Below are 24,186 nucleotides of genomic sequence, written 5' to 3'. Positions count from 1 at the left end.
GGCAGAAAGTCAGCTTCTGGGGGAGAGACTCGACTCACTGCCACCCCCATGCCTGCCCCCAGCGGGTGTCATCCTTAGAGTGGTGAGCAGGACAGCATCACCCAGACCACAGCCAGTATTGCCAGAGGGCGAGGGAGGGCCGATGAGCTGACCCCTGGGAATGGATACCAACTCCTGCTCTTTTCATTCTGCCATCGTTCTCCGGTGTCACCTGATCCATACGCCATGCTAAGGGATGGGAATGATTTACTTATCCAGTGGCATCAGCTATTCAATCAGGGAGCCAGCTTCCTGGATCGTTTCTTATAGCCTATGAATATTTACAGAGGATTCAAAGATGAGAAAAGTGATCAGTGCCAGAAACACAGCGGAGATAAAGTGCAAGCTAAGTTTGTAGGAATACAGAGAAAGAGGGTGGCCTTTTGGCCTGGGCTGGAGGGAAGCTGAAACTTTAGAAGTAATTTTAGGGAAGTTAGCGCTGATACTGTCCCCTGAGTAGAACACGTGCACCTACACTTTTCTTCTTTACCCTTAGGCAGCATCCCTCGTGGCCCCAAAGCCATCTCCTGGCTTCTCCATCCAACCTCAGCTTGAGTTACCTTAAGCCCACATCCCTAAAGGTAACATTGACCTCGATAACCCAGAGTTTGCAAGTTATGAAAATTGCCTCTACTTTGTATTTAAAACTATGAATATTAGCTCTGCATATATCTTGCGTGTATCTATTTGGTTAATCCAAATAATCTAGAAATAAAGTACTTTGTATTAACTCCCACTTAGAAACTGCTAAGTCTTAAGATTTGGCGCTCTTGGTAGTCAGCTCTATAAACCTCAAAGCAACCCAAGAACTTCCAGAGGTCAGACTGTGAAACATGGGGTTACCTGGCCCCATCATGCACGCTGCCCCCTAATACCTGGATCAAGAGAATCCAGAATATTAAAAGCTAAAGCAAGAAGGTTCTCCAGCCCCAAAGAGTTTAAGGACCATGGCCTTACACCACTGCTTCTGATCTTGAGCAGTGAGGTTGCTGGGTTGAGGACGATCGTACATAAGGAAGAGGTTTTAGGCTAGGTAAGACTTCGAAGATAAATGCTAGAAAATCATTAGGCAATCCAGTTCCTGTGGAAACAGAAGGCTACTCAGAGCCCGAATTGTTTAGACGTAGCATCCATAATCATTCCTTTAACTATGGTTTTGACCATAAGCTGCACAGTGCGTTGCCAGGCAGACACAGCCAAAAGGGAGTGCGTAAGAGAGAATAGAAGAGCTCTCAGCTGAAGAATTTTTAGGACAAGAGTGCCATTGACAGCCAAGGAGTGTGAAGCCTCTTAAAACGTGTAACTCTGGGTGTGCTCCGAGGACCAAGGACATCAACATCGCCTGGCAGTTTGCTGGAGATGCAAATCTCAGGTCCAGTCCCGGACCACTGGATGAGAACCTACATTCATGAGCGCTTCAGATGACTCACATGCAAATTAAATTTGGAAAGCACTGAATTAGGATTCAGTGGTTCCCATCCCTGGCTAAGGGTTAGAATCACCTGGGAGGAGTTGAATACTTATGGACTCCAGGCCACAACCCAGACCAATTAAGTCAGGATCCCCCAGCTCAGGGCTCAGCATCCGTAGCATCCGTAGCACTTTTGCAAGGTGCTTCTAGTGTGCGGCCGGGGCTGGGAACCGTAGGACTGAAGGAGCACCATCTGGCTTGGACCCCACATTCACCTTGACCTTACCAAGCATCTGTGATTCTCTGTCTCACCCATTCGACTATAACTGGCACCGTCTTCCCCATGAGACGTACAGCACCACTCCGGCCCTCTTGGAACGGAAACATCTTTAATTTCAAGTGGCATCTTGTACAATGACGTGTAGAATTTAGAACTTGGGCCTAGGCAGAGTCTTGCCGGGTTAGCACGAGGTCTCCCAGAGCACGTTTCCAACCCCCTCCTGTCAGAAGGAAGGTGTAACAGGCTCTAGACACCTTTCTGGCTGTTTTCCAGCAGATGTTCATTTTTAAATAAACACTTCCTTTTTCCCTCCTTAGTCCAATGGACAGCTTTCTTATTTAATAAATACTAAAATTGTTTTAGGCCTATGGCCATACCGCCCTGAATGCGCCCGATCTCTCCTGATCTCGGAAGCTAAGCAGGGTCGGGCCTGGTTAGTGCTTGGATGGGAGACCGCCTGGGAATACCGGCTGCAGTAGGCTTTAACAAAATAAAAAGTAAAAATAAACTTATAGAACTATTTTACTACGTTGCATTCATTCTACAGAAGTTTTCTTAAAAAAAACAAATCAAAAGAGACAATGGGAATAAAAAAAATAACATGGTTTTTCAATGAAATCCAACCACAACTCAGGGTGGGGTTTCTAATTAGACAATAAAATGGGGCTAATTGTTCAACCTCATATCGTTGCTATGAGGAGTGGTAATGAAATGTTCAGGTAGCTTGTTTTAAGCGTCTGGTTACCAAAGTAAACGGCACACGTTGTAGAATGAGAGCCAGAGAGATGGCTCATGGAAGAACGGTGCATCAGTAATGGTTAAAGGATTTGGAATGGCTGAACCAGAAGAAAGGAGGCTGCAGACTTATAAATCTTGAGACTCATAGAGGACTATGGCATCTGGACCAACGGCCAGCTGTTTTCCAAAGCTGCTCAAAGAGGGAAACAGAGTGAATCTGGAACAGTAGGCCTTTGGAAGACAGGTAGCTTAAGGGACTTCATGCCTGATGTGAAGCAGGCCTCCTGGCCCTGGGATGGGGACCTGAGGGAGGTTTACAGAATGTGAGCATTATTAATACCCAGTGGTGGAGGGGAAGAGTGTTTAAATCACACCAGATACTGGGACTTAGAATGAAATGGAACCTTACTGGAAACAGATAGATAGATAAGATGCTAAGTCCAGATTCTGTGAATTTCTAGGTATAACTAGTCTCCGGATGAAACATAACATTTTTTTCCAAAAAGCAAAATTCTTGAATATTAAATCATCAGGGTTAAACAGATATACGGACATCTTTCTTTCTGAATTATTTTGACTAAAACTCCCCTCCCCTTGGTATTAAGAAAGATCAAGGAAACCATTGCCAGAGTTAGTTTTCACCTCCCTTGCCCACCAGCATTCTTGATCTATTAGTTCCACTATCTGAAAATGAAAATTCAAGTATTAATATTTCATCCGCTCTATTGACTGAAAAGCAAAATGAAGATGCCATGATTAGCACTTTGCACTAATCGAGATGTAATTACAGTGAGAATTCCTGAGGAGGCCTTTAACCCCAGACTCCTGCTGCCCGGGTAACTGATTCCAGCAGGTGGGACAGAGTGGCCATCATGCCTTCCAGTGACCAAGGGCTCCTGGCTTCCAAAGACCTTTGTATCTTTCGGTTTTGAGGGCTGCACTTGGAAGTCCCAGGTGGTGTCTTTAGCCAGTTTCGCTAATTATAAGAGCGGCTGCAACTCCTGCCCTCTCACAGTCGACAACATCCTCTGGAAAACCTAGATGGATTTTCCATTAAAGCCATAAACTAGTGTGTGCCCATGAGGCAAGTGAAGAGAGTCACTTAGCAGGAAATCCTACACAGGAGAAGCAGCTTCTCTGAAGGCTGAGCGTACAGTAAGGAAGCATGAAAGGTCATCTACCTGTTTTCGGACAGGGAAACTTGCTTGGTGTCTGGATCACATGACAATTTATAATGCAGGCTAACCCCTGGAGAAACTGTCTATTTTCCTGTAGACTCACTTCATGAAAAGGAAAGGTGCTTTTCTTTCACATTCCAACATGAGAGCCTTGGAGTTGCGGTTTTCCTCACCTCCACGAGAGGAGGAACCCATGCATTTGTTCCCGCCTGGCTGAGAGGCAAAGGGATCTAAGTGTCAGAGGCGTGTGACTGATGTCAGGAAAGGGATTGCTTGGGACTAGGAAAAAAGAGGATGGTACGTATGGATAGAGACCTCTGTGTCCAAGGTGGCAGGACGTCCTGGGAATGTCTACGATGGGACCACGGCCTTCTCTTTGAAAGCCTAGCTTGGCACGGAGGGGTTGAAACCACCGAGGAAAGTCACTGACCTGGAGGAATACGCCGGTCTGCACAGGCAGAGAGGAAAGTGAGGCTCACTTCTGAGGAAGTCCTGGGTCTTCACCTTGAACCTGTGGAAGCCCAGCACCCAGCAGCCTCCTGGGTGATCAGAAAGTAGGCAGAGCCCACAGGCTGAGGGACCACTTTGGGGGTACCCACATGCTTCTAGGCCCCTGTGTGGCCCTGAAGACGGAGAGGGTATCCCAAAGAATGAACATGACTGGCCTTCTCACCAAGCTTCAAGGCTAGAAGACAGAAGTCTTGTAAATTGATTTTTTAAATATAAAGACATTTAATATTTGTGGCACTCAAGTATTATCCAGTAATTCACACTTACTGCATCTGATGATGGAAAAAACCAAACTGAGTGTGAAGCAAGACTTTTAAGCCTGATGTTTAAAATATATAGATGTTTCAGAGGATGAGAATAGAGTCTGGGACATTTCCTACCAATTATTTTAGGTGGAATGCTTACTTTACAAGTGCCTTCTCGATTTCATAAACTAGACAGTTTTAGGGTTCTTGCCTTTAGTCAATAATTTAAGAATTGTTGCCAGAAAATCTCTCACTCACAGGTTTCTGAATCATAATGCATGCTGTGTGGATGCCAAGTCCTGGCCATGCCTCTTATTGACAGTTTCAGAATAAGCAGAGGAAATTGATTGTTTTATTGGTCTACTATATTCCTTCCTAAAAATGTGTCAAAGAACACTTTCTGGAATAAAGGCATAACTGCATCATAAAGGCTGCCGAAATCATCAACTATCTTATACTGCTGTTGGATCACCCAGAGGAGAAAAGTGAGCTTGTGGTATTTTAAAAGATTGGTGAAAATCAGCTGGGAGGTAGCCTCATTGTTGAAATCTTTAATTCTACCCAATCACTGATGCATTGTTTTACTGGTCATCAAATATAAGATAAAAAGACAGTAGCCTTGATCTAATCATTGTTCCAAGCCTCTTATGATCCACTCTACAAAAGCATGACCCAAAGAATCTGGCTTGCCTCTCATGCCAATTCATTTAAAACCTGATTCCCTATAGGGTAGTCAGCGGCCTGACTTGTGTGTTTTCTCTTGACAGTGTGACACCAGGGAAAGATCACTGCAAGAGAAGAGAAGCCTCTTTGCCATCAACCAGTTTTATCACTTTGGGCAAATAATGTCATCTCTCTAGACTACAGTGTCCTCATCGGGAAAATGAGGTGGTTGATATAATAATTGCTAAGAGCCTTCCAGCTCTGCAACTCTATGAATCTATGACTTGTTGCATTTATAAGCGTCAGAAATGCCAAGGTCATCATCAGAACAAGTGCACTGATCTGAGGACAATGCCTTAGAACAAGCCAGCTTTCCTAATTTAAAAGAAAACACACCACTACGAAGATCTGCCTGTTTGACAAACTATTGTTTGCATCTATTAAAAGCTAGACAGGTTATGCCAGGCACACCAAATAACCTGAGTCGGATGATAGAACTGCTGTGGTGGAGAAAATCTTCAATGCAAATATGAGGCACTGATTGGATCTGAAATGCATATATTATTCAAAACGTGAATACAGATCCAGAATACCCTTTTCTTTATTCATTCAACAGAGAACTCAAATAAGCAATTGGGTATCAGCCATAGAAATTTATGGAAAAGTTCTAAATCTCTGTCTCATTTTCAATAGGAAATAAGGGGAAAAAAGGAGACAAGCAACAAGATTTCAGAAGAGGAATATACGATAAATACACCCACACACGGGACAAGCAGAGTGGACAAGATCATTGCTTGTCTATTTCTTTCCCCACACAGTGGTTCACTGTTCCCACAAATGAGAAATTCTTTTCTTTTTTTTTTTTGAGCTTCATTTTTTTAAATTGAGAGACATTCTTGATTGAAGGTGTATAAATAACTGTCTTTGTGACTTTATTGCTTCCAGTCATCTTAGTGAGAGTCTTGGGGGTGCAAATGTCTGTAGATCATTTTACGAAGAATTATTTATCCTCACCTAGACATCAAGGGAAAAGCCTTAGAAAATGCAATCAGAAATCCTGGGTTCAAGTTCTGATTGTATATTTCACTATGTGACACCAGGCAAGTCACCTTACCCTATAGAGCCTCAGTTTCTTCATCAACAAAATGGAGCTAATAATATTTTGTATTTATTACAAAGATTAAATGAAACAATGAAGGTAATATTTCTGAGATAGTATCTTTTTTGGGGGGGTGGGAAATGCAGAGTGAGATAATATCTTAACAATTATAAGTTACGATCATTGATTTTATCATTAGGTTAAAAAAATATATATATCATTAGGTTAGATTCAGTCTGCTCAACTACAGTTTTACCACAGGGCAGGATCTTTTAAAATACGATATATTTTTGCTTCATTGTTGAGAGATGAAAAGACTTTTTGAAAGCTACAGTTTATAAATGTAATGAATATAAAGTAACTTTTGTCATGTAGACAGTTGATTCTTGTTATCCGTGGTAGTTATATCCTATAAACTCTCCAAGAATACTGAATTAGTAAATACTGACCGAGTATTCCTTGGGGAAATAGTTAGGTTCCTGTGAGCTTGTGGTCACATTCTGATCAACTGGTCAATATAGAATGTTGTTTTACGTGTGCTTCTGTTTAAAGACACCTTCTTTACTATATATTTTTGTTTCACTAACATTTAACTCAAAGCCAACACATTACAACTCATGCCTGAATAAAGCTTATCTAAACACACACATTTTCCCTGTAAGGCACATCACAGCCTTCTTGCACTTAGGAAAACTAGACAGCACTCCAGGGCCGTCCCGGAGAGCCATTTTATTTTATTTTATTTATTTATTTTTTTTGCGGTATGCGGGCCTCTCACTGTTGTGGCCTCTCCCGTTGCGGAGCACAGGCTCCGGACACGCAGGCCCAGTGGCCATGGCTCATGGACCCAGCCGCTCCGCGGCATGTGGGATCTTCCCGGACCGGGACACGAACCCGTGTCCCCTGCATCGGCAGGTGGACTCTCAACCACTGCGCCACCAGGGGAGCCCCGGGGGAGCCATTTTAAATGGCAAAATTTCCAACAAAAAGCACAAAAGTGCAAAACATCTGGCAGGAAATAGATTGCAAAAAAGGCACTTGTTTGCAGTATGACGGTTGAAATTTCGAAGGTAGAGTGTTCCCTTCAGCTGAGAACACACACATGGGGCAACTCAAATTTTTCACCACTTTGCACACATCTGTGAGTGTCCATGAAATGCCATGAGTGCTGATTTTGTGGTTAAAAATAAATTTTAGTGAGTAGGTGAGTTCACAGATACAAAATCCCACAAATAATGAGGATTGTGTGTTTGTGTATACTTATGTAAGTATTTATACACAATCATATATTCATTCAATACTTAATCATGTGGCAGGCACTATAGTAAGTATTTTAGATATATCTTCTTCCCCCTTTATTATAATAATTATATAATCTCAGTATCACCATAATCTTACCAATATGAAATTGAGAGCTAAGAACTTAAAATCACTTGTAAAATTCACACAGATAGAACCAGAATTTAAAGCTGAGTCTGATTTCCGAGCCTATGTTTGCCCTCTGCTTTACTCTGTGTTTCACCAATTTTGTTTTTTTTTAAATCAAGCAAGTGGCCAGGCATACCACTTCTTGTCAAATTGGCAAACCACTGCCTTTGATCATCATACTGAACTCAAATTTAAATGACCAAGGTAACAATTTGAAAACCAAGCTATAGATATTTAAACGCCTATCCTTATTCTAATTCATGCTTCCAATTTTCAGTCATCTATTTTCAGTTATTAAATGCCTACTGTGTGCCAGTAAGTGTTGTATGTGCAGTCATCAACACAGAGGTAATGCCAGGATGCCTCTGGGGCACATCAGAACTGTTCTCCATCCATCTTCTAGGGCTAAGATATACACACACTACAGCAACTTCAAAATCTTACGGGCCAAAAAATGAAAGAAAGCTTATCGCTAAATGTGATGCCATTACCTGTCAAGCCAGTGATGTCTGAGAACTATATAAAAGAAAGTGCTCAGTATGCATTCTGGCTAAGAATGATGGATGTATTCATAAAAGCTTATATGTGAAACAGTAACTTTTAGGGACAATGTATCAAGCAGGATGGATTAGGCTCTCCTGCAGTAACAAATAGCCCCCAAGTATCACAATAAAGGCCTCTTTTTTGCTCTTGCAAAGTCTAGTGTAGGTTGAATGGCCCTCCTCCATCCAGCAGCCCAGTCTTAAGACATCTACTCCCAACCAACTGAAAGTCTGGGGAAGGTAGGAAGCAAAGGGTATTTGGATGAGCAATGTCTCTGCCACAAACACAAATAAATTTTCCCGTTAATCCTAAATATAATACCTAACCATATACACTATGGGTAATCTTAAATCTCACTTTGATTAATGGTAGACAACGGGAAATACCTGTAGTTTAAAGTTTTTATTCTCAGCTTCAAATTTCTTCTAAATCGTTTACATTTTCTTCAAGTAAACTTTTTAAAGGACAGTTAAAGGATGTTTTCTTTTAGGATTTTCTTTAAGATTTTGAGTCAGAACTCAGTCTCATTCTTATTTCCATTATCTTGTTTGTATGGGTTGGTCATAAAAAGAAAGAGGAAAAATCACTAGCTAGCAATCATAATATCCGGGCCAGTGACCTCAGTTAAATGAAGGTGGTTGTATCCTGTGTTGAACGGTGTCTCCCCTCAAATTCATGTCTGTTCAGAATTTCAGAATGGGAACTCATTTGGAAATAGGGTTTTTGCAGATATAATTATTTAACTAAGATGGACCAGACTGGATTAGGGTAAGCCATAGATTCAAGAATTGGTATCTTTACGAGAAGAGGAAAGGACACACAGAGGCACAGGGAGGAAGGTCATGTGACAATGGAAGCAGAGATTGGGATGATGGATCCAGAAAGCCAAGGACCGCCAGGAGCCTCCAGAAGGTAGGCAAGGATCTTTCCCCAGAGCCTCAGTGTGAGCGACGCCCTGCCCACACCTTGATCTCAGACTTCTAGCCTCCAGAACTCTGAGCATAAATTTCTATCATTTTAAGCCGCCCAGTTTATGAGACGTTGTTACAGCACCCCTGGGAAACTATACAGATCAGACCTCAGATTTCAAATAAGAATTCAAAATCAGGAGGTATAAGTATAGGAAGGTTTTGATAAAATCTGGTTATAATTTCATCTCTTTCGTTGTCTAAATGCCTTTGAATTTCAGGCCTAGCGGAGATATTTGCTACCACTCACATCTTGCAGCTTCTCTGGAGAATTCCTTGATCTCAACAAGAGGGAGCCACTGGCCTCCCCTCTTTCTCTATTCTCAAGGTACCTCCCCAAGGCTCGTCTCTCTAACTTCCCGCCATCTGTCCTGATCTCTCCACTAACTCCCATCCGGTGTCTCCCCAGCGTCTCAAAGGTGTGTGGTCCTGGGGGATGTTTCATTTTATACACACACACCTATAACACCACCACTCTCTCTCCTCGCCGCCTCTCCCCCCGAGATCATTCATCGTCTAGGTCAGAGGTGGGCAAACCTTCCACATAAAGGACCTTGGAGCAAATGTTTTAGGCTTTGTGGATTCTACGGATTCAACTCTGCCATCGTGGCACAAAAGCGGCCTAGACAGAGCGCAGCTGAATGAACACAGTCGTGTTCCAATCAAATTTATTTACGGAACACTGAAATATGAATTTTCTATATTTTCTGTGGGTCACAAAATATTCTTCTTTTGATCTTTTTTAAACCGCTTAAAAACATAAACACCATTTGGGGCTTGCAGACCACACAGAACGGGCAATAAGAGGTCAGATGTGGTTCTCGGGCCAAAGTTTGCTAAACCTGATCTAGCTCAGCGGTTCTCAACTGGGGTCAACTTTGTCCCTCAGGGAACATCCGGCAATGTCTCGAGACGTTTCCTATTGTCACATGTCTAGTGGGGTTCTTTTGTCATCTAGTGGGTGGAGACCAGGGATGCCGCTAAACATCGTACAACGCACAGGACAGCACCCCTCCCCTCACCAAGAATTAGCCAGTTAAAAATGTCAGCGCCACTGAGATTAGAAACTCTGAGCTAGATAAAGGGTTCCTGTGAGAAACTGAGAGCCCTCCCTAACACCCCACGCCATAGGTTATATAGTTATTAAGGCCCTAGTTGGACGACTCTCATCCTAAATTCTCCTCAGATCTCTCCAACTGCAATCATTCTAACTGTTCTTCAATAGATCCTGTGTATCCATAGATCTTCACGGTGTGTTGTTCATTGTAGCCAAGGGCCCACGTTTCCTCCACGGTGAGCCTCAGAAGGGCATGTGGTGTCTTACCCACCTTTACATTCCCAGGACCAAGGGTGACAGGAACTGAGTGAGGAAAACAATGAACTCAAACCTGCAAGTTATGAACTCACTTAAGGCAGGTACCAGGTGAGGGAATTCCAGCTTCCGTAGAGAAGCTACTTCTATGAGCCCTCAGAGTGGAATTTTCTGTCCCAGAATGCCAGAGTTGCTGGGTGGATCGATGGCCAACAAGGCCCCATGCTCGATGCAGCAGGAACTACCTTTGGCCAGAAAGTCAGTGGGACTGGAGCTGGTTGAGAAGAGCCAGTAGGACTTCCTGCAGCCCCTCTTATGGCATCAGTGGAATCTTCAATTACCCGTTGAGCTTGGCGTCCTGTGGCATCACATGAGGCTGGAGCAGGTGGGACCACAGAGCCAGAAATTGATTTGCAGAATCCCGCAGCTCTGTGTTTGCCCTGCCCTGCTCCCATCCCATGCACCCGATGGCCCTTGGAGCCCTGACTCAGCCTCTCCTCCTAACCTCTGAGTTTCTCTCACCCTGACCCTGCTTTGCTCTCCCCATCTCACAGCCCACCTCTGCCCCACCCCAAGCTTCTGCACTTGACTATGCCTCTTCCTCCTCTGATTTCTGGACTCAGCTAGTCCACACTCTGGACGTCCCAGGCCAACACCACCAATGGCTCCCTCCCTGCACACAGCACAGAGCCCCACTTCTCCCATCCTCCGACTTGCCCTCTGCTCAAATCCGGTCTCCTGCTCGGTCCTATGAGCCCCTGTCCACCCTCCCTCTCTACCCAGTCACGCTGGATTATGTCTCCTTTGGCAGATTTCCCTGGCTGTTTTGATTCATCTTCTCCCCAGGTTCCTGTGACCTGTACCCTGACCCCTACATCTGCACTCGTACTTGTCCTCAGGCAGGTGACACTGGCTGTCACTCTCTGTTTCAAGCACACGGAAGACAGGCTGTGTGTCGGGGAGGATGCGGGAGAACAAGAGTGGAGCCCTGTCCCCTCCAGGAGGTGCTCTTGGTAAAGCAGATTCACCCACCGGAAGTAGCCTTGGATGACAAGACAATAAAGTATTTCAAGAGCAAAATTACATGGCCCAGAGCTCAGAGCAGGGTAAATAAAAACAGCTTCACTTCCTAAGCAAACAGAGCAAAACATTTCCTGAGCTCTACGTGGCCCTGTGATTAGCACTTTGCATTTATTAATCAGATCCTGTAATCACTGTGGAACGCCTTTGATATAAGTAACAGCATTAGACCCATTGTACAGATCGGGAAAGGGCAGTCCGGGCAGGTGAAGTCCTCAACCAGTAAAGGGTGGGGTCTGACTGACCTGCTTAGTATCACAGGACAAAGTCAGCAGTGGTTTTTGCACAGCGAAGTAATAAGTTATACGTGGGGGTAAGGCCCTGATACAAAGATATACCTCCTTCCCTCAGGCAAGTCTCTGAAAACACTCACGTCAGTGTTCCCTATGTTGAATTTGAGGCTCCCCAAGGTGAAATAAGTAAAGTATACACAAAGGAGTGCCCTGTTTGGCTAAGTATTTACTTAGCCCAGGTGTGTTAGTTTCCTCTGGCTGCTGTCACAAAGTCCCACAAAATTAGTGGTTTAAAGCAGCACCGTTTTACTATATCACCATTCTGGAGGTCAGAAAACTTAATTCCATAGGCAACCTCAGTTGCCCCTTGCCATGTAACACATATTCACAGGTTCTGGGGATTAGGAAGTGGGCACATTTGGATACACTATTTGGTCTCCTGCAGGCAGTAACAGTGCCCTTGGGGCACCACCAATGGCAGACCTGCAGCCATTGAACATATACCCCTACAGGGCACCCAGGCAGCCAAGGGGAAAGTCCAGCACAGCTTACGGCACAGGAGCCCCGAATGGAGCCATCCACCTGGTTCCTCATCTTCCGCTGCTCTCCCCTTCCTACAGACCCGGCTCCTGTGAGGGGCCTCCAGGGCCAATCCCCACCTTCTGTGAACAGGTTTACATCAATCTTCTAGTCCTTTGTGTTTCCACTCTGATCACACAGCTCCTTCCATATACCTGAGATTGGCACTCTCTTCTGGGCCTTCATTCTGGTGTCTGGTTCCTTATCTGATCCTTCAGAGACGTTGAGTTCTTGTCTTTTCATTTTTTAAAAAAATAAATTTATTTATTTATTTTTGGCTGCATTGGGTCTTTGTTGCTGTGCACGGGCTTTCTCTAGTTGCAATGAGCGGGGGCTACTCTTCGTTGCGGTGTGCAGGCTTCTCACTGCGGTGGCTTCTCCTGTTGCAGAGCATGGGTTCTAGGTGCACAGGCTTCAGGAGTTGTGGCTCGTGGGCTCAGTAATTGTGGCTCGCGGGCTCTAGAGCGCAGGCTCAGCAGTTGTGGCGCACGGGCTTAGCTGCTCCGCAGCACGTGGGATGCTCCCAGACCAGGTCTCGAACCCACGTCTCCTGCATTGGCAGGCAGATTCTTAACCACTGCGCCACCAGGGAAGTCCGAGTTCTCGTCTTGAAAAAGATTTACTGTCACCTCTACTTGCTTGCCAGTCCTCAGTCCCAGAGGCAGAGTCCTGCCCTTGGCTTGGTGGCTGCCTCTCTCTCCTCCTGACAGGTTTCCTAAATGCCAGAGCCTGTTTGTGTCCTCGGCCCCGTGGTCACCCCCTGCCCGTGAGTTCACAGTCCCTGCTCCCCCCACCCACCAGCACCAGCACCGCCCCCCTCTCCTGGGCCAGGCCCTGCCTTGGTTCACAGAACTCATCCCAGAAAGGTCCGTCTCCAAGGAGACCCAATCCCGGGCACCCTTGTGCTCCTCTCAAGGCAGAGTTTGAATAACCCCGTGTTAATCATAATCCGGACGTCAGAGGCTCTGATAGAGGAAAGGGGTCAGGCTGCCTACTACACCCCATCAACTCACCAAAGGCTCACCTGGGAAGAACACAAGACCTTCTACTTTTCAAAGCACTTTTCAATCTATCATTTGCTCTGTAAAAGGGCCAGAGAGGTAAATGCATCCAGTATAAGAAATAGACGACTGATGGGAAAACTAAGGTTGAAAAGTACGTGGAGCTGCTAAAGGAGATGCGACAAGACCGAGCCAGGCCTCACCTCCTGTCTCCTGACTCCCAGGTTAGGATTTTTTCCGCCATATTATGTCAGTGGGTCAAGCCTGCAGGTAGCATCCGCTGAGAATCTCAGGGTCGGAAGGTCTTTAAATGTCATCTAGGCTAACCATGTAATCTAGGGACATTACATGTCCTCTGGGTTAATGTAATGATGGTGGCAGCCCCTCAGGAAATGCCCTGCCAAGTGGTCAGCCAGCCTCTGCTTCAAAGCAGCCCCCGACACACAGCTCACCTTTAAGTGTCTCTGAACGTTAATAACGCCTTCCTTATCTCGAGCTCAGATCTAACCCCCTAATGTCTACCTACTCATTGGTTGAATCTGTTGCACCCAGGAACGCACATGCATGTGTGCACACACACACATATGTATACACACACACACAACAGAGAAGAGCCAAACTGGACTACGTGTTGGATCTGTTTCCTTTACCTTAACCTTTGCTTTCCGCTGCTTTTGTTCATTAAAAGGGTACTGTCTATACGTAATTGCCTGCCTTGGGGAACCCGCCCCTCTGCCTGAATGTTAAACCAAAGTGCCTTTGTTCAGGGAACCTCTGGACCCTGTTCCACCCGTAGATGGCTGCAAGAAAGAAGAAATGAACACATCCCCTCCCGGAGGCTGGCCATTCCAGGGGACAGTTGCCTAACTTAGGGCCTTTTTACTTTACTTCCTCATCTCCTCCCTTTCTCTGTGCTATAAAATAAACTGGCATCCAAACCCCGATAAGATGGTGATTTTGAGACTTTAGTCTGCCATCATCTCGGTCTGGCGGCTTTCCGAATAAAGTCGTATTCCCTGCCTCAACACCTTGTTTCCGATTTATTGGCCTGTCGTGCGGCGAGCAGAGCGAACTTGGACTCGGTAACACACACACAGCATGACTCTTTCCCGTGACAGCCTTCTGAGTAATCTCTTTTCCGTGCTAAACAGCTCCGCTCCCTTTCCTCTCCCTCCAGTGAGAGGATTTCCATGCCCTTCGCCATTCTGGCCTCTGGCCTCTGAGTCACCTCGAAACGCTTCCCACAGTGTGGCAGTGACACGACCACGGCAGCCTAATCTAGCCTCCGATCTGGGCAAGACCTCCACGCTGAAGTCTGCCAAGGCTTAGAGAATGTGGTGGGTCCCGGGTCCCATCACGCTCTCATCTTACAGAAGGATCTAGAAAAGCGTGAACTGGAGCAGAGATTCCACAACACACTAACAAACAAGATCCGGAACTGGGTTTTGTTCTAGCGGCCCAGCCAAGCATCTCAGAAATTCTAGTAAATACAGGTCCATCTGGAAAGGCAACCCAAACCTAAACTGTGTAATTCGGCAGGATCCCCAGCTGATGCCTGATCAAAGCACCTCTCGAGTAGGAGGAAAGGTAATGATTCCCAGATACCAACTGCTCGCCCTCGTCAGATGGAGTAGCTCGGAGAAGCAGTGAGTCGTGCTTCAATTATTCGTACCCAGAGGTCGCCACCACTCAAGAGCCTGTCATTCGTGGAGGGGAGGCTCCAGCAGCACACCTGAGCAGAGAGATTGCTTCTGAATTCAGTTGTTTATATGTTCTGTTTTTCCCTTTTGTTTTCATGACGGAAGTAATGTCAAGCCCGTCTGGTTGATTAGGCAGAGCATTTCCTAGATGGGCAGAGGACAGTGAACGTTCGGCACCGCTGCTGGGTTTGGCTGCGGGCAACAAGGGCGGATGGCAGGCAATCCCGACTCCACTAAGGAGCAGAAGGGGTTGCACTCGGGGGCTCAGGAAGCCCGTGGCCTGGGTCTTCTTTTCTGCTGCCTCTTGGTCCTTATCCTGCATTTGCAGTAACTGCATTTTGCTGGAGACCAAGCCTCAACCTCTATCCTAGGTCTGGCAAACCGGGTTCGGGGAGCACTCTGGTCTAAAATGATGGTGCCCTGCCATGCTCTGAACAGCCTTTTCTCTCCCTAGAGCCCCAGGACTGCAGCCAGCACCCTGCTACCACCTGCCCGACTTTCTTGATGCCGGTACCCTGCTTGAGTCTCAACATGATCTCGGTACCCAGCATCTCCATTGCTGGATTCCCCCCTCCTATCAGGCCCTCCACCCCTGTCCTGTGCCTCAGGACATAATGCCTACCCTCTGCTTACACTTGTACCTAATGACTCACCTCCCTGTAGGAGGACACACTGCTTCCTTTGCTCCCTGCCAGCAGCTGGCTTGACAACAACGCCAGCCCAGGGACCAATGTAGCTTCCCAGGCTCCCCAGTTCTGTCTGAAGTTACCAGTGTTCCAAGATCCTTTCTGCTCAAAGCAGCTTTGGAGGAGAATGGATGAGAGGTTAAGCTGAAGAAAGGGAGATGCTGGGAAAAGACGACCAGCATCTGTTTCCATAGCCCAAGCCACGAGCTAACCGCTCGCGCTACCTTCCCCCCACCCACCCCCATTCCCTCCTCACCCACCCAGCAACCTGATGCCTGTCACAGTGAGGACTGGGCCAGCCCCATGGACACCAAGACTAAGTCATTAAGGAAACACTGCAGTTCAAGGATTTTAGATTCTTTTCCTTTGGAATATATTGATGGCAACTAACAACTCAGGATAACTCAGAGAAACAAACTGATGCTTGGTTACCTTAAGGATGCATTGAAATTCACAAAGAACTATTTTTTTTGGCCTGGTGGTGATTTTTTTTTACAGAAATAATAACTCCCATTTGCTAATTAATGTGATAAACAAAGATATAGCCTCTTCTCTTCCATCACCACCTCCAAAATTAATGTTAACGGCAATACTAAGCTTAGGCAGAGAACAAATGGGCTAGTTACACATTCATGGAGAACAGGTAAAAACCTTCCAGTGGTTGTTTCTTTGAGGTGTCTATTTTAAGAGATTTGAGGGGGAGTAGGTTACAAGGTGAGCATCCAACCTTTTAGAGAGCAAACATCAAGAGTTTCGACCAAGTGCCAGCTTATCAAATGTCAACACACAGAACGTGCCTAAATCAGGCTGAGCTTGTCTCCAAATTCAACGTGTTTTGCAACGCCATCCTCTGTCTGAACGTCATAGCCACCTTTACAAAAACAATGGTCTTTAGTTCAGCTAAGTAGAAAAATGCAGTGAAAAGATTCCTTGCTCGTCTCCAGGTAAAAGCAGATATTTTTCTTAAGAAAAACCCCAGTGAGGATAAAAGCCAAGTATTGTTTTAGACTCTCTTCAATTTCAAAAATACCATTGAAAAAATAATTACACCCACGATTTATGCATGATGCGTCAGGCAGCCAGATACAATGCACTGCTACCTTGTAATTGCACTGAAAAAGTCAACATCAGGAAATATACCCTCAACTTCTTGGGATTATCACCTCGTCTAGTAACATCTTTGCCACAATGTAAATCTTGTCCAAATAATCTATCTTGATTAAATGATAACAGTAGTCATTTAGTTCTATGACTTAATAGACTTCTGAAGAATTGTTTTTTGTTACTTCTGAAGAACTAGAGGGTCATATGATCTGTTATCAATGTTTAAGCTTTTTTTTTTTTTTTTTTTTTTGCGGTACGCGGGCCTCTCACTGTTGTGGCCTCTCCCGTTGCGGAGCACAGGCTCTGGACGCGCAGGCTCAGCGGCCATGGCTCACGGGCCCAGCTGCTCCGCGGCATGTGGGATCTTCCCAGACCGGGGCACGAACCCGCGTCCCCTGCATCGGCAGGCGGACTCTCAACCATTGCGCCACCAGGGAAGCCCAATGTTTAAGCTTTTTATTGTGAAAGTTAATAGGCTTGAATCACAAGATTCCCTACAAAGATGACTGAAATGTCATGGGGGGGGGGTGCACCTCGGGTGTCAGCACATGAAAGTGTTTTTAAAGACTCCCATTTTCCTCCTCCATATCCCCATGAAGACGAGAACATTCTCCAGGATTGAGTAAGGAAGCAATATGTATACAATACACTATCCATCACCCCTACTGATTACAGACCCAATCTAGAAAGGACAGTGTTCCTTACATAATAGATCGATTATCTTACATAATATACGATAAATATGACAGACAACATCGTGCAGGATGGAAACAGCCATTCAGAAGATGCAAACTTCTGAATTACGAATCTGAAGGGACCAGGCTGAGAGAACCAGAACTTGGATTTAACAGTCTTATGACAGCACAAGTTCCGCTGGGCTACCTGCTCATCCCTTTAGGTTTTCCTCTCATCCACTCTCATCCTGGCAGCCACCCGCGAGGGAGCCTGATAAATGGGACGGGCACTGGATTTCAGTGTCTCCCCGCCATCACTGTTCAGACACCTACCTGTGGTCGTTAATGGGGTTTTCTCTCCTAGCAACAGTTTTAACCTTTTGGCATGGATTTTGCCTTGATAATGTGAGTCAGCCACCACCGCGGAGGTGAAGGACATGTTACAGAGAGTACAGCACTTGTTTTTATCCACCATGTCGGCATCGCTTCCCTGTGAGGGAGAGAGATGAAAAGAACATTAGCGAGAGCCCCAAGGCCTCTGATGTTTCTGTCGCATTCCATTCTGTTGCACGTGAAACTTACCATAGACTTTCTTCTTGAAATGTCTGTATTGTCTTTGCTCTGCAATCTCTTTTTTCTTCTCCATGATAATCATCAAAACTTTCTCAGTTACTAACTTCAACCTATATTTAAGAGGGACCACTACTGCCAGCACTGGGAACACAGGACAAACGGGCGGATATGAACCACCCGCAGAAAACCAAGGCCCACAACAGGTGTAAACACATGGGACCTGGCACCGGGAGGAACGGGGTCTCTCACTTCCTCCATTATATGCATCAAAGTAAGTAAAATATCGGAGTTCACGTGGCCTGAATTATTTAGCAAAAATTATCATTTGGCATTCAGCTCTGCCTCTGACCCACTTTAGTCTCACCAGGATACGTGGTCCCCTGTTCAAGATTTTTTTAAACATTTCTTTACGGAATTGACTGTTTTTCATAATTAATGTGAGTCTATATCATAAGCTATGGTGACCATGCTGGCTGAATTTTCCAAGAGAGTTTGTGTCATTTCCCCTTTCTTCAGGACAGGTGGCTCATTAACTGCTGCACAAAATACTTCAATCCAGCTTGATTTTTACTCCTTCGTAAGACTTCACGAAAATGAATAATGATTTGGAGAAAATAAATCCTTTGTCAGACCATGTGACCCGGCTACTGTGCTCACAGATCATCAATTACCTATATTCTGTGAGGGGAAGATTAATCCATAGGCTTCCCTCCTGCCTAGTTAGAAATTGAGGGTAAAGGAGGCTCTCAGATAAGGAGTTAATCTATTCCCTAACGGAACGGCAGTAGCAAAGCATCTCTTTATTAAAACAGCAGCCTTGGGTGAGTATCTTGCCCCACAATAGCCCCTTCTCCTATCCCCGGCAGGCCCAAAGAGTGCCATTTAAAATAAAAAGGAATGAAACTGGGTCATTTGTAGAGACATGGATGGACCTACAGACTGTCACACAGAGTGAAGTAAGTCAGAAAGAGAAAAACAAATATTGTATAATAACGCATACGTGTGGAATTTAGAAAAATGGTATAGATGATCTTATTTGCAAAGCAGAAATAGAGACACAGACGGAGAGAACAAACATATGGATACCAAGGGGGGAAGGTGGGGTGGGATGAATTGGGGGATAGGGATTGACATATATACACTATTGATACTATGTATAAAATAGGTAACTAACAAGAACGTACTGTACAGCACAGGGAACTCTACTCAGTGCTCTGTGGTGACCTAAATGGGAAGGAAATCCAAAAAAGAGGGCATATATGTATACGTATAGCTGATTCACTTTGCTGTACAGTAAAAACTAACACAACATTGTAAAGCAGCTATACTCCAATAAAAATTTTTTTTAAATAAAATAGCATGGGGACGAGGATGAGGGTGGGGATGGGACTGAGAAAGGGAATTCTGTATTTTTCTGCATAATGATAAGATGTCCAGACTGCTGGAGAGTGTTACCTTGCAAATTATGGGGCAGTTAGAAAACTAACTCCTTCCTTCTTAAGGCATTCATTGGTAATAGGGCTGACAATTGTCAGTCAATCTTGGGAGGAGTGGTATGTGTGTGTGTGTGTGTGTGTGTGTGAGAGAGAGAGAGAGAGAGAGAGAGAGAGAGAGAGAGAGAGAGAGAGAGTGTGTGTGTGTGTGTGTGTGTGTGTGTGTGTGAATGTACCAGGAGGCTGGGCTGCAGTTCGGGGATCGGGGAAAGGGAGAGACGCCATAAGAGTCTCTGAGATTTGCAGTCCCACCTACATCTATTTATTCTCTTGACCTTAGCATTTAAATCTTAGCATCTCCCCAGCCCCCTTACCACAGCTAATGAGTGAGATTGAAAGAAATGTACTGCTAGGGGCTGGAGTGGGGGTCGGTGAAAGGAGACGGATTCTATGGAGAGGGGAGGGTCTTCCCGAAAGGGGTCTCCTAGAGAGGCACAAACCTCAGGGCAGGACGTCTGGGTAGACATCGAGGCTGGACTCACTGAGCGTACCCTTGCTGAGGGTTTCAAGCCGAGGTTTTCTCCTCAATAAAAAACTAAAAAGTGAATTCCCTGGCGGTCCAGTGGTTAAGGCTCTGCGATTCTACTGCACGGGGTGCGGGTTCAATCCCTGGTCGGGGAACTAAGATTCTGTATGCCTTGTGGCACAGCCAAAAAATATTTTTTTTAATTTAAAAAAATAATAAAAATAAAAAACCAAAATGAAGTCATAAATACTTGTATCCCTTTGTCTGGTCTACTATGGAGCTGACTGGACCAGGCAGGAAATAGGAGAAGAGTTGGCTTCCCCGCATCGACCTCACCAGCCATGCCCAGGAGATGCCCCAGATCTACGTATGGGGTAGAGCTAGGAATACCGGGAAATACAAACCAGGGGGTTACTGAAGGCTTTGAGCCCAATAAATGAGGAGTGGACGGGGGAGGACTGAGAGACACGAACCGGCACTTGCCCACTCTGTGTGAGAGGATATTTGTCCTACATTTGGCGGCGGGGGGGAAGGAAGGTTGTCAAGGTGAAAGTCGTTGTTTGAATTACCCGTTTTCACCTACTTATGCATAATATGGGTCAAAGCACCTAATTTTTTTCTTAAAATTAGGCAGAAGATTATTAGCCAAAGCTTAACGCACAACCTACACCTATTTAGATCATGTGCATCCCTCCTGCCTCTTTTAGCAAAATTGCCGGCCCAGCCTGCCCCGCTCTCCCTGGAGTTCTAAGGGGGAGACATTTCTACGGAAAGTGACTGCTGTCAGTATATGAAGTGTATTCAGAACTAGTTTCCGGGGCAAAGGACAGCCCTTAAACTGGATAATGACCAGTGGGTTTATGGTATTCATTCACCCAACACATTTTTAAGGACCTCCTAAATGTGTGAGATGCTGTGTTAGATGAATATAACCCTACTCCTTGTTATTAAGGAGGCTGGGACCAGGAGAATTGGAGAAGGCAGGTATAAAATGAAAGAGAAATATTGTAATCAAAGACATATAGTCTCCTATTGGACCCACGTTCTCCCAATTGTAAGGTAAAAAGACTAGTAATGTAAATGAGCCTATTTCTGTGGATTTTCATCTTCAAGCCTTTCTTGTGCCTGGAATGTCCTTCCTCATCATTTCTTGTCTAATCTCCTCTTTCCAGAACCTGTTCTCATGGCCCAGGTTAACCATCACTTCTTGAGATGAAGCTTCTTCTGTCTCCCTCTACTGTCCTGCAGAAGTGGGCACTGATCTTAGGGTCCTCTGTGTGTCCTGTACATGCTTCTCTTATAATAGAGCACTGAGTCCTGATGTTTATTTGTTTTCATATTTGTTCCCCTTGTGAGGAAGGAGGACATTGCTAAGGTCAAGGACATTGATACTGAGGCCCCAGCTTCTGGCACAAGGCTTGCCACACAGTGGGACCTACAGATATTTACTGGATGAATGGAGGAGTTGAGGGTTGGTTTGTTAGGTTAGGAAATTGCATGCCATAAAAAGTCAAAAGAGGAGACAGGTAATGCAAGGAGGTCTATGGTCAGCCCAAATCTTTCAGACTAACAGCAAGTTGGCCAGAAAAAGAACCAGAATTTTCAACAATTTATAAACTAACTTGAGGGTTCAACTAGGGCAACATCTTCCAAAAATTTATGTTTGTTTCATCATGGTATTAATACATATTCTTAGATTTCTGCTCTGCTGGGCAATCTCATTCACATCACAATATAGAACAGTGGTCCCCAACCTTTTTGGCACCAGGGACCGGTTTCGTGGAAGACAATTTTTCCATGGACCGGGGTCGGGGGGTGATGGTTGTGGGATGATTCAAGCGCTTTACATTTATTGTGCACTTTATTTCTATTATTATTACATTGTAGTATATAATGAAATAATTATACAACTCCCCAGAATGTAGAATCAGTGGGAGCCCTGAGCTTGTTTTCACTTGCCACTCACTGATAGGGTTTTGATATGAGTCTGCAAGCAATTGATTTATGATGGTCTCTGTGCAGTCAAACCTCTCTGCTAGTGATAATCTGTACTTAGAGCCACTCCCCAGCGCTAGCATCACCGCCTCAGCTCCACCTCAGATCATCAGGCATTAGATTCTCATAAGGAGCACACAACCTAGATCCCTCACATGCACATTTCACAGTAGGGTTCACGCTCCTATGAGAATCTAATGCCACCGTGGATCTGACAGGAGGCGGAGCTCAGGCAGTAACGCAAGCGATGGGGAGCGGCTGTAAATACAGATGAAGCTTCGCTGGCTCGCCTGCCACTCACCTCCTTCTGTGCGGCACCATTTCTAACAGGCCATGGACCAGTACCGTGGACCCCTGATATAGAAGAATCAAAGAATAATAGAAGCAGAGAACCAATGGTTATGCAAAAATATATCATGGGATGTAATTATGCCATCATTGCAGAAGAGGGTCAAAGAAAGTTTAGCTGTCTGACAAAAGAGGGGCTGGGATGCCCTGAGAAGTTAGGCAGATTTTGAGGTCCATAGGACATCTTTTATAGGATATTTTACTAAAGAGGTCAGTGTAACTCACATGATGCCACCATCTCTGATTCCTCTAATGACCCTGGTGGAGATGCAACTACCCAGAAAGAATCTCAATATTAACCAAGGGCCTGGAAACTGCCGGAATTTAATTGTGTGTTCCTGGCTATCTACATCCTAAATTCATAGCTCCTTGCAACTACAGATCATAGCATTGTTCCTGGAGTCTCCTACTGCCCCCCAGAGCCCTGTTCTTCTATGGCTCAGGGGAGAAATTCCATAAAAGTTGATAAACTGACCTCAATGAACACATTTAAGGTTTCTGGCTTAAAGAATTGAGAATGGCCCCAAACTACCAAGTAAATTAAGGGGAATCCAAGATTGTCTTAAAATATGGGTTTCAAACTGGAGGTAAACATTCAGTGGGACTTTTTCAATGCAGTGTCCACATGGTTGAAAGAAAAAGAAGTTTGTGGAGGGTCCTAAGGCTGCCTAGTCAAAGCATTCTGCAAAGTTAAGAACTTTTCAGAAGAATTCCATCTAGGTGAAAAAACGCTGGCTGACTAGGACAGAAATCTAGTCCCAAAATTCTGTTTTCTTTTTTTGTACTTTTTTTCTTTTTTTACTTAATTCAAATAACTGTCATCATTCTTCTTTACTTTAAGTGAGTGTAAAAAGCCTGAGAGAGAGACTTTTATTTCAGAATATCAGAGTGAGGAACCCTGTGAAATTGTTCCCTGGAAAAATAACCATAACCAGTGAAAATTCTTTTTTTAAAAAAAAAAACCTTTAAAGTCTCTGAAAATTATCCTAAGAGCAAACACCAACTTAAAAAATATATATGTATTTAAGAAAATATACTAACTCTCAGTAAGAAGAGTGAGAGTCTACGGCAATTCAGAGACAACCTCTCCCTCCCTACTGACCCCCCAGTTCAACATAAAAAAAGGTCCACTCTGCTGTGTGTGGTCAAGAAATTAGTGTTCCCTCTCCCATCAGCTCCCCATTAAGAGATATCAGGAAGAACAGGTCACCAACACATCCCCTTTAGCTCCAAACTGTAGAAACTAAATTCTTGGCACTGTAGCCCAGACAGAGATCAGGTACTCTCTTCCTCACTCTTATTCATAGGACAGGAGCTCTTTCCCTGGCATAGCAGGCCAAGAATATTGGAACCATGATTGGCCATGCCCCAGTTTGCTTGGAGGACAGAGGTTCTGTGCCAGAGGAAACAAGCTAAGAAGACCAGAGGCTGCCACCTCTGCCCAGATAATAAAGCAGAGATGTCACTCTGAGAAAAGCAGTGGCTCAGAGATTTTTCCATGAGAACAGAGTGGTAAGAGGGGGGCTGTAAGAACAGAGAGCTCTTAAACTCTCCCCAGAGGAACTGACTGTGTTTGAAATAGAGTGTGGGAAGGTTTATGCTAAAGGATGCTCTCAAAAACAGTGGAGGTCTTGGTGGTAAGCAATTAAGAGAAAGCTGATAGCTCCATCAGAGCAATAAGCTAAACCACAGCCCAGCTAGTTTATCAGAAAGAACCAGGGAAAGAGACAGCTAAGGCGAGCCTTCCCGGAGTGAGAACAAACTTCAAAGACTTGCCTCAAAAACTAATGCTACGAAAAGGACTGAATTTAATCTGATCAGAATTTATACCGTGCACTGG

At 44.9% G+C, this 24,186-nt stretch overlaps 1 protein-coding gene and 1 pseudogene across 3 annotated transcripts in view; one reads left to right on the top strand and one right to left on the bottom strand.

Moving 5' to 3' along the window:
• The window catches only part of ZMAT4 (zinc finger matrin-type 4), a 340,635-nt gene that overhangs the window by 121,986 nt on the left and 194,463 nt on the right, over positions 1–24,186 (bottom strand). For all 3 annotated transcript variants that reach the window (XM_049704216.1, XM_049704215.1, XM_049704214.1), the window contains exon 4: positions 17,805–17,961. In XM_049704216.1, coding sequence (XP_049560173.1) covers positions 17,805–17,961 — 157 coding nt within the window. The remainder of the gene's footprint in view (positions 1–17,804; positions 17,962–24,186) is intronic.
• LOC117199164 (uncharacterized) lies at positions 2,094–2,212 on the top strand (annotated as a pseudogene).

This window comes from Orcinus orca, chromosome 21 (assembly GCF_937001465.1).
Source record: "Orcinus orca chromosome 21, mOrcOrc1.1, whole genome shotgun sequence".
NCBI lineage: Eukaryota > Metazoa > Chordata > Mammalia > Artiodactyla > Delphinidae > Orcinus > Orcinus orca.
The sequence above is the reverse complement of the archived record's forward strand: the minus strand, read 5'-3'. Positions and strand labels throughout refer to the sequence as shown.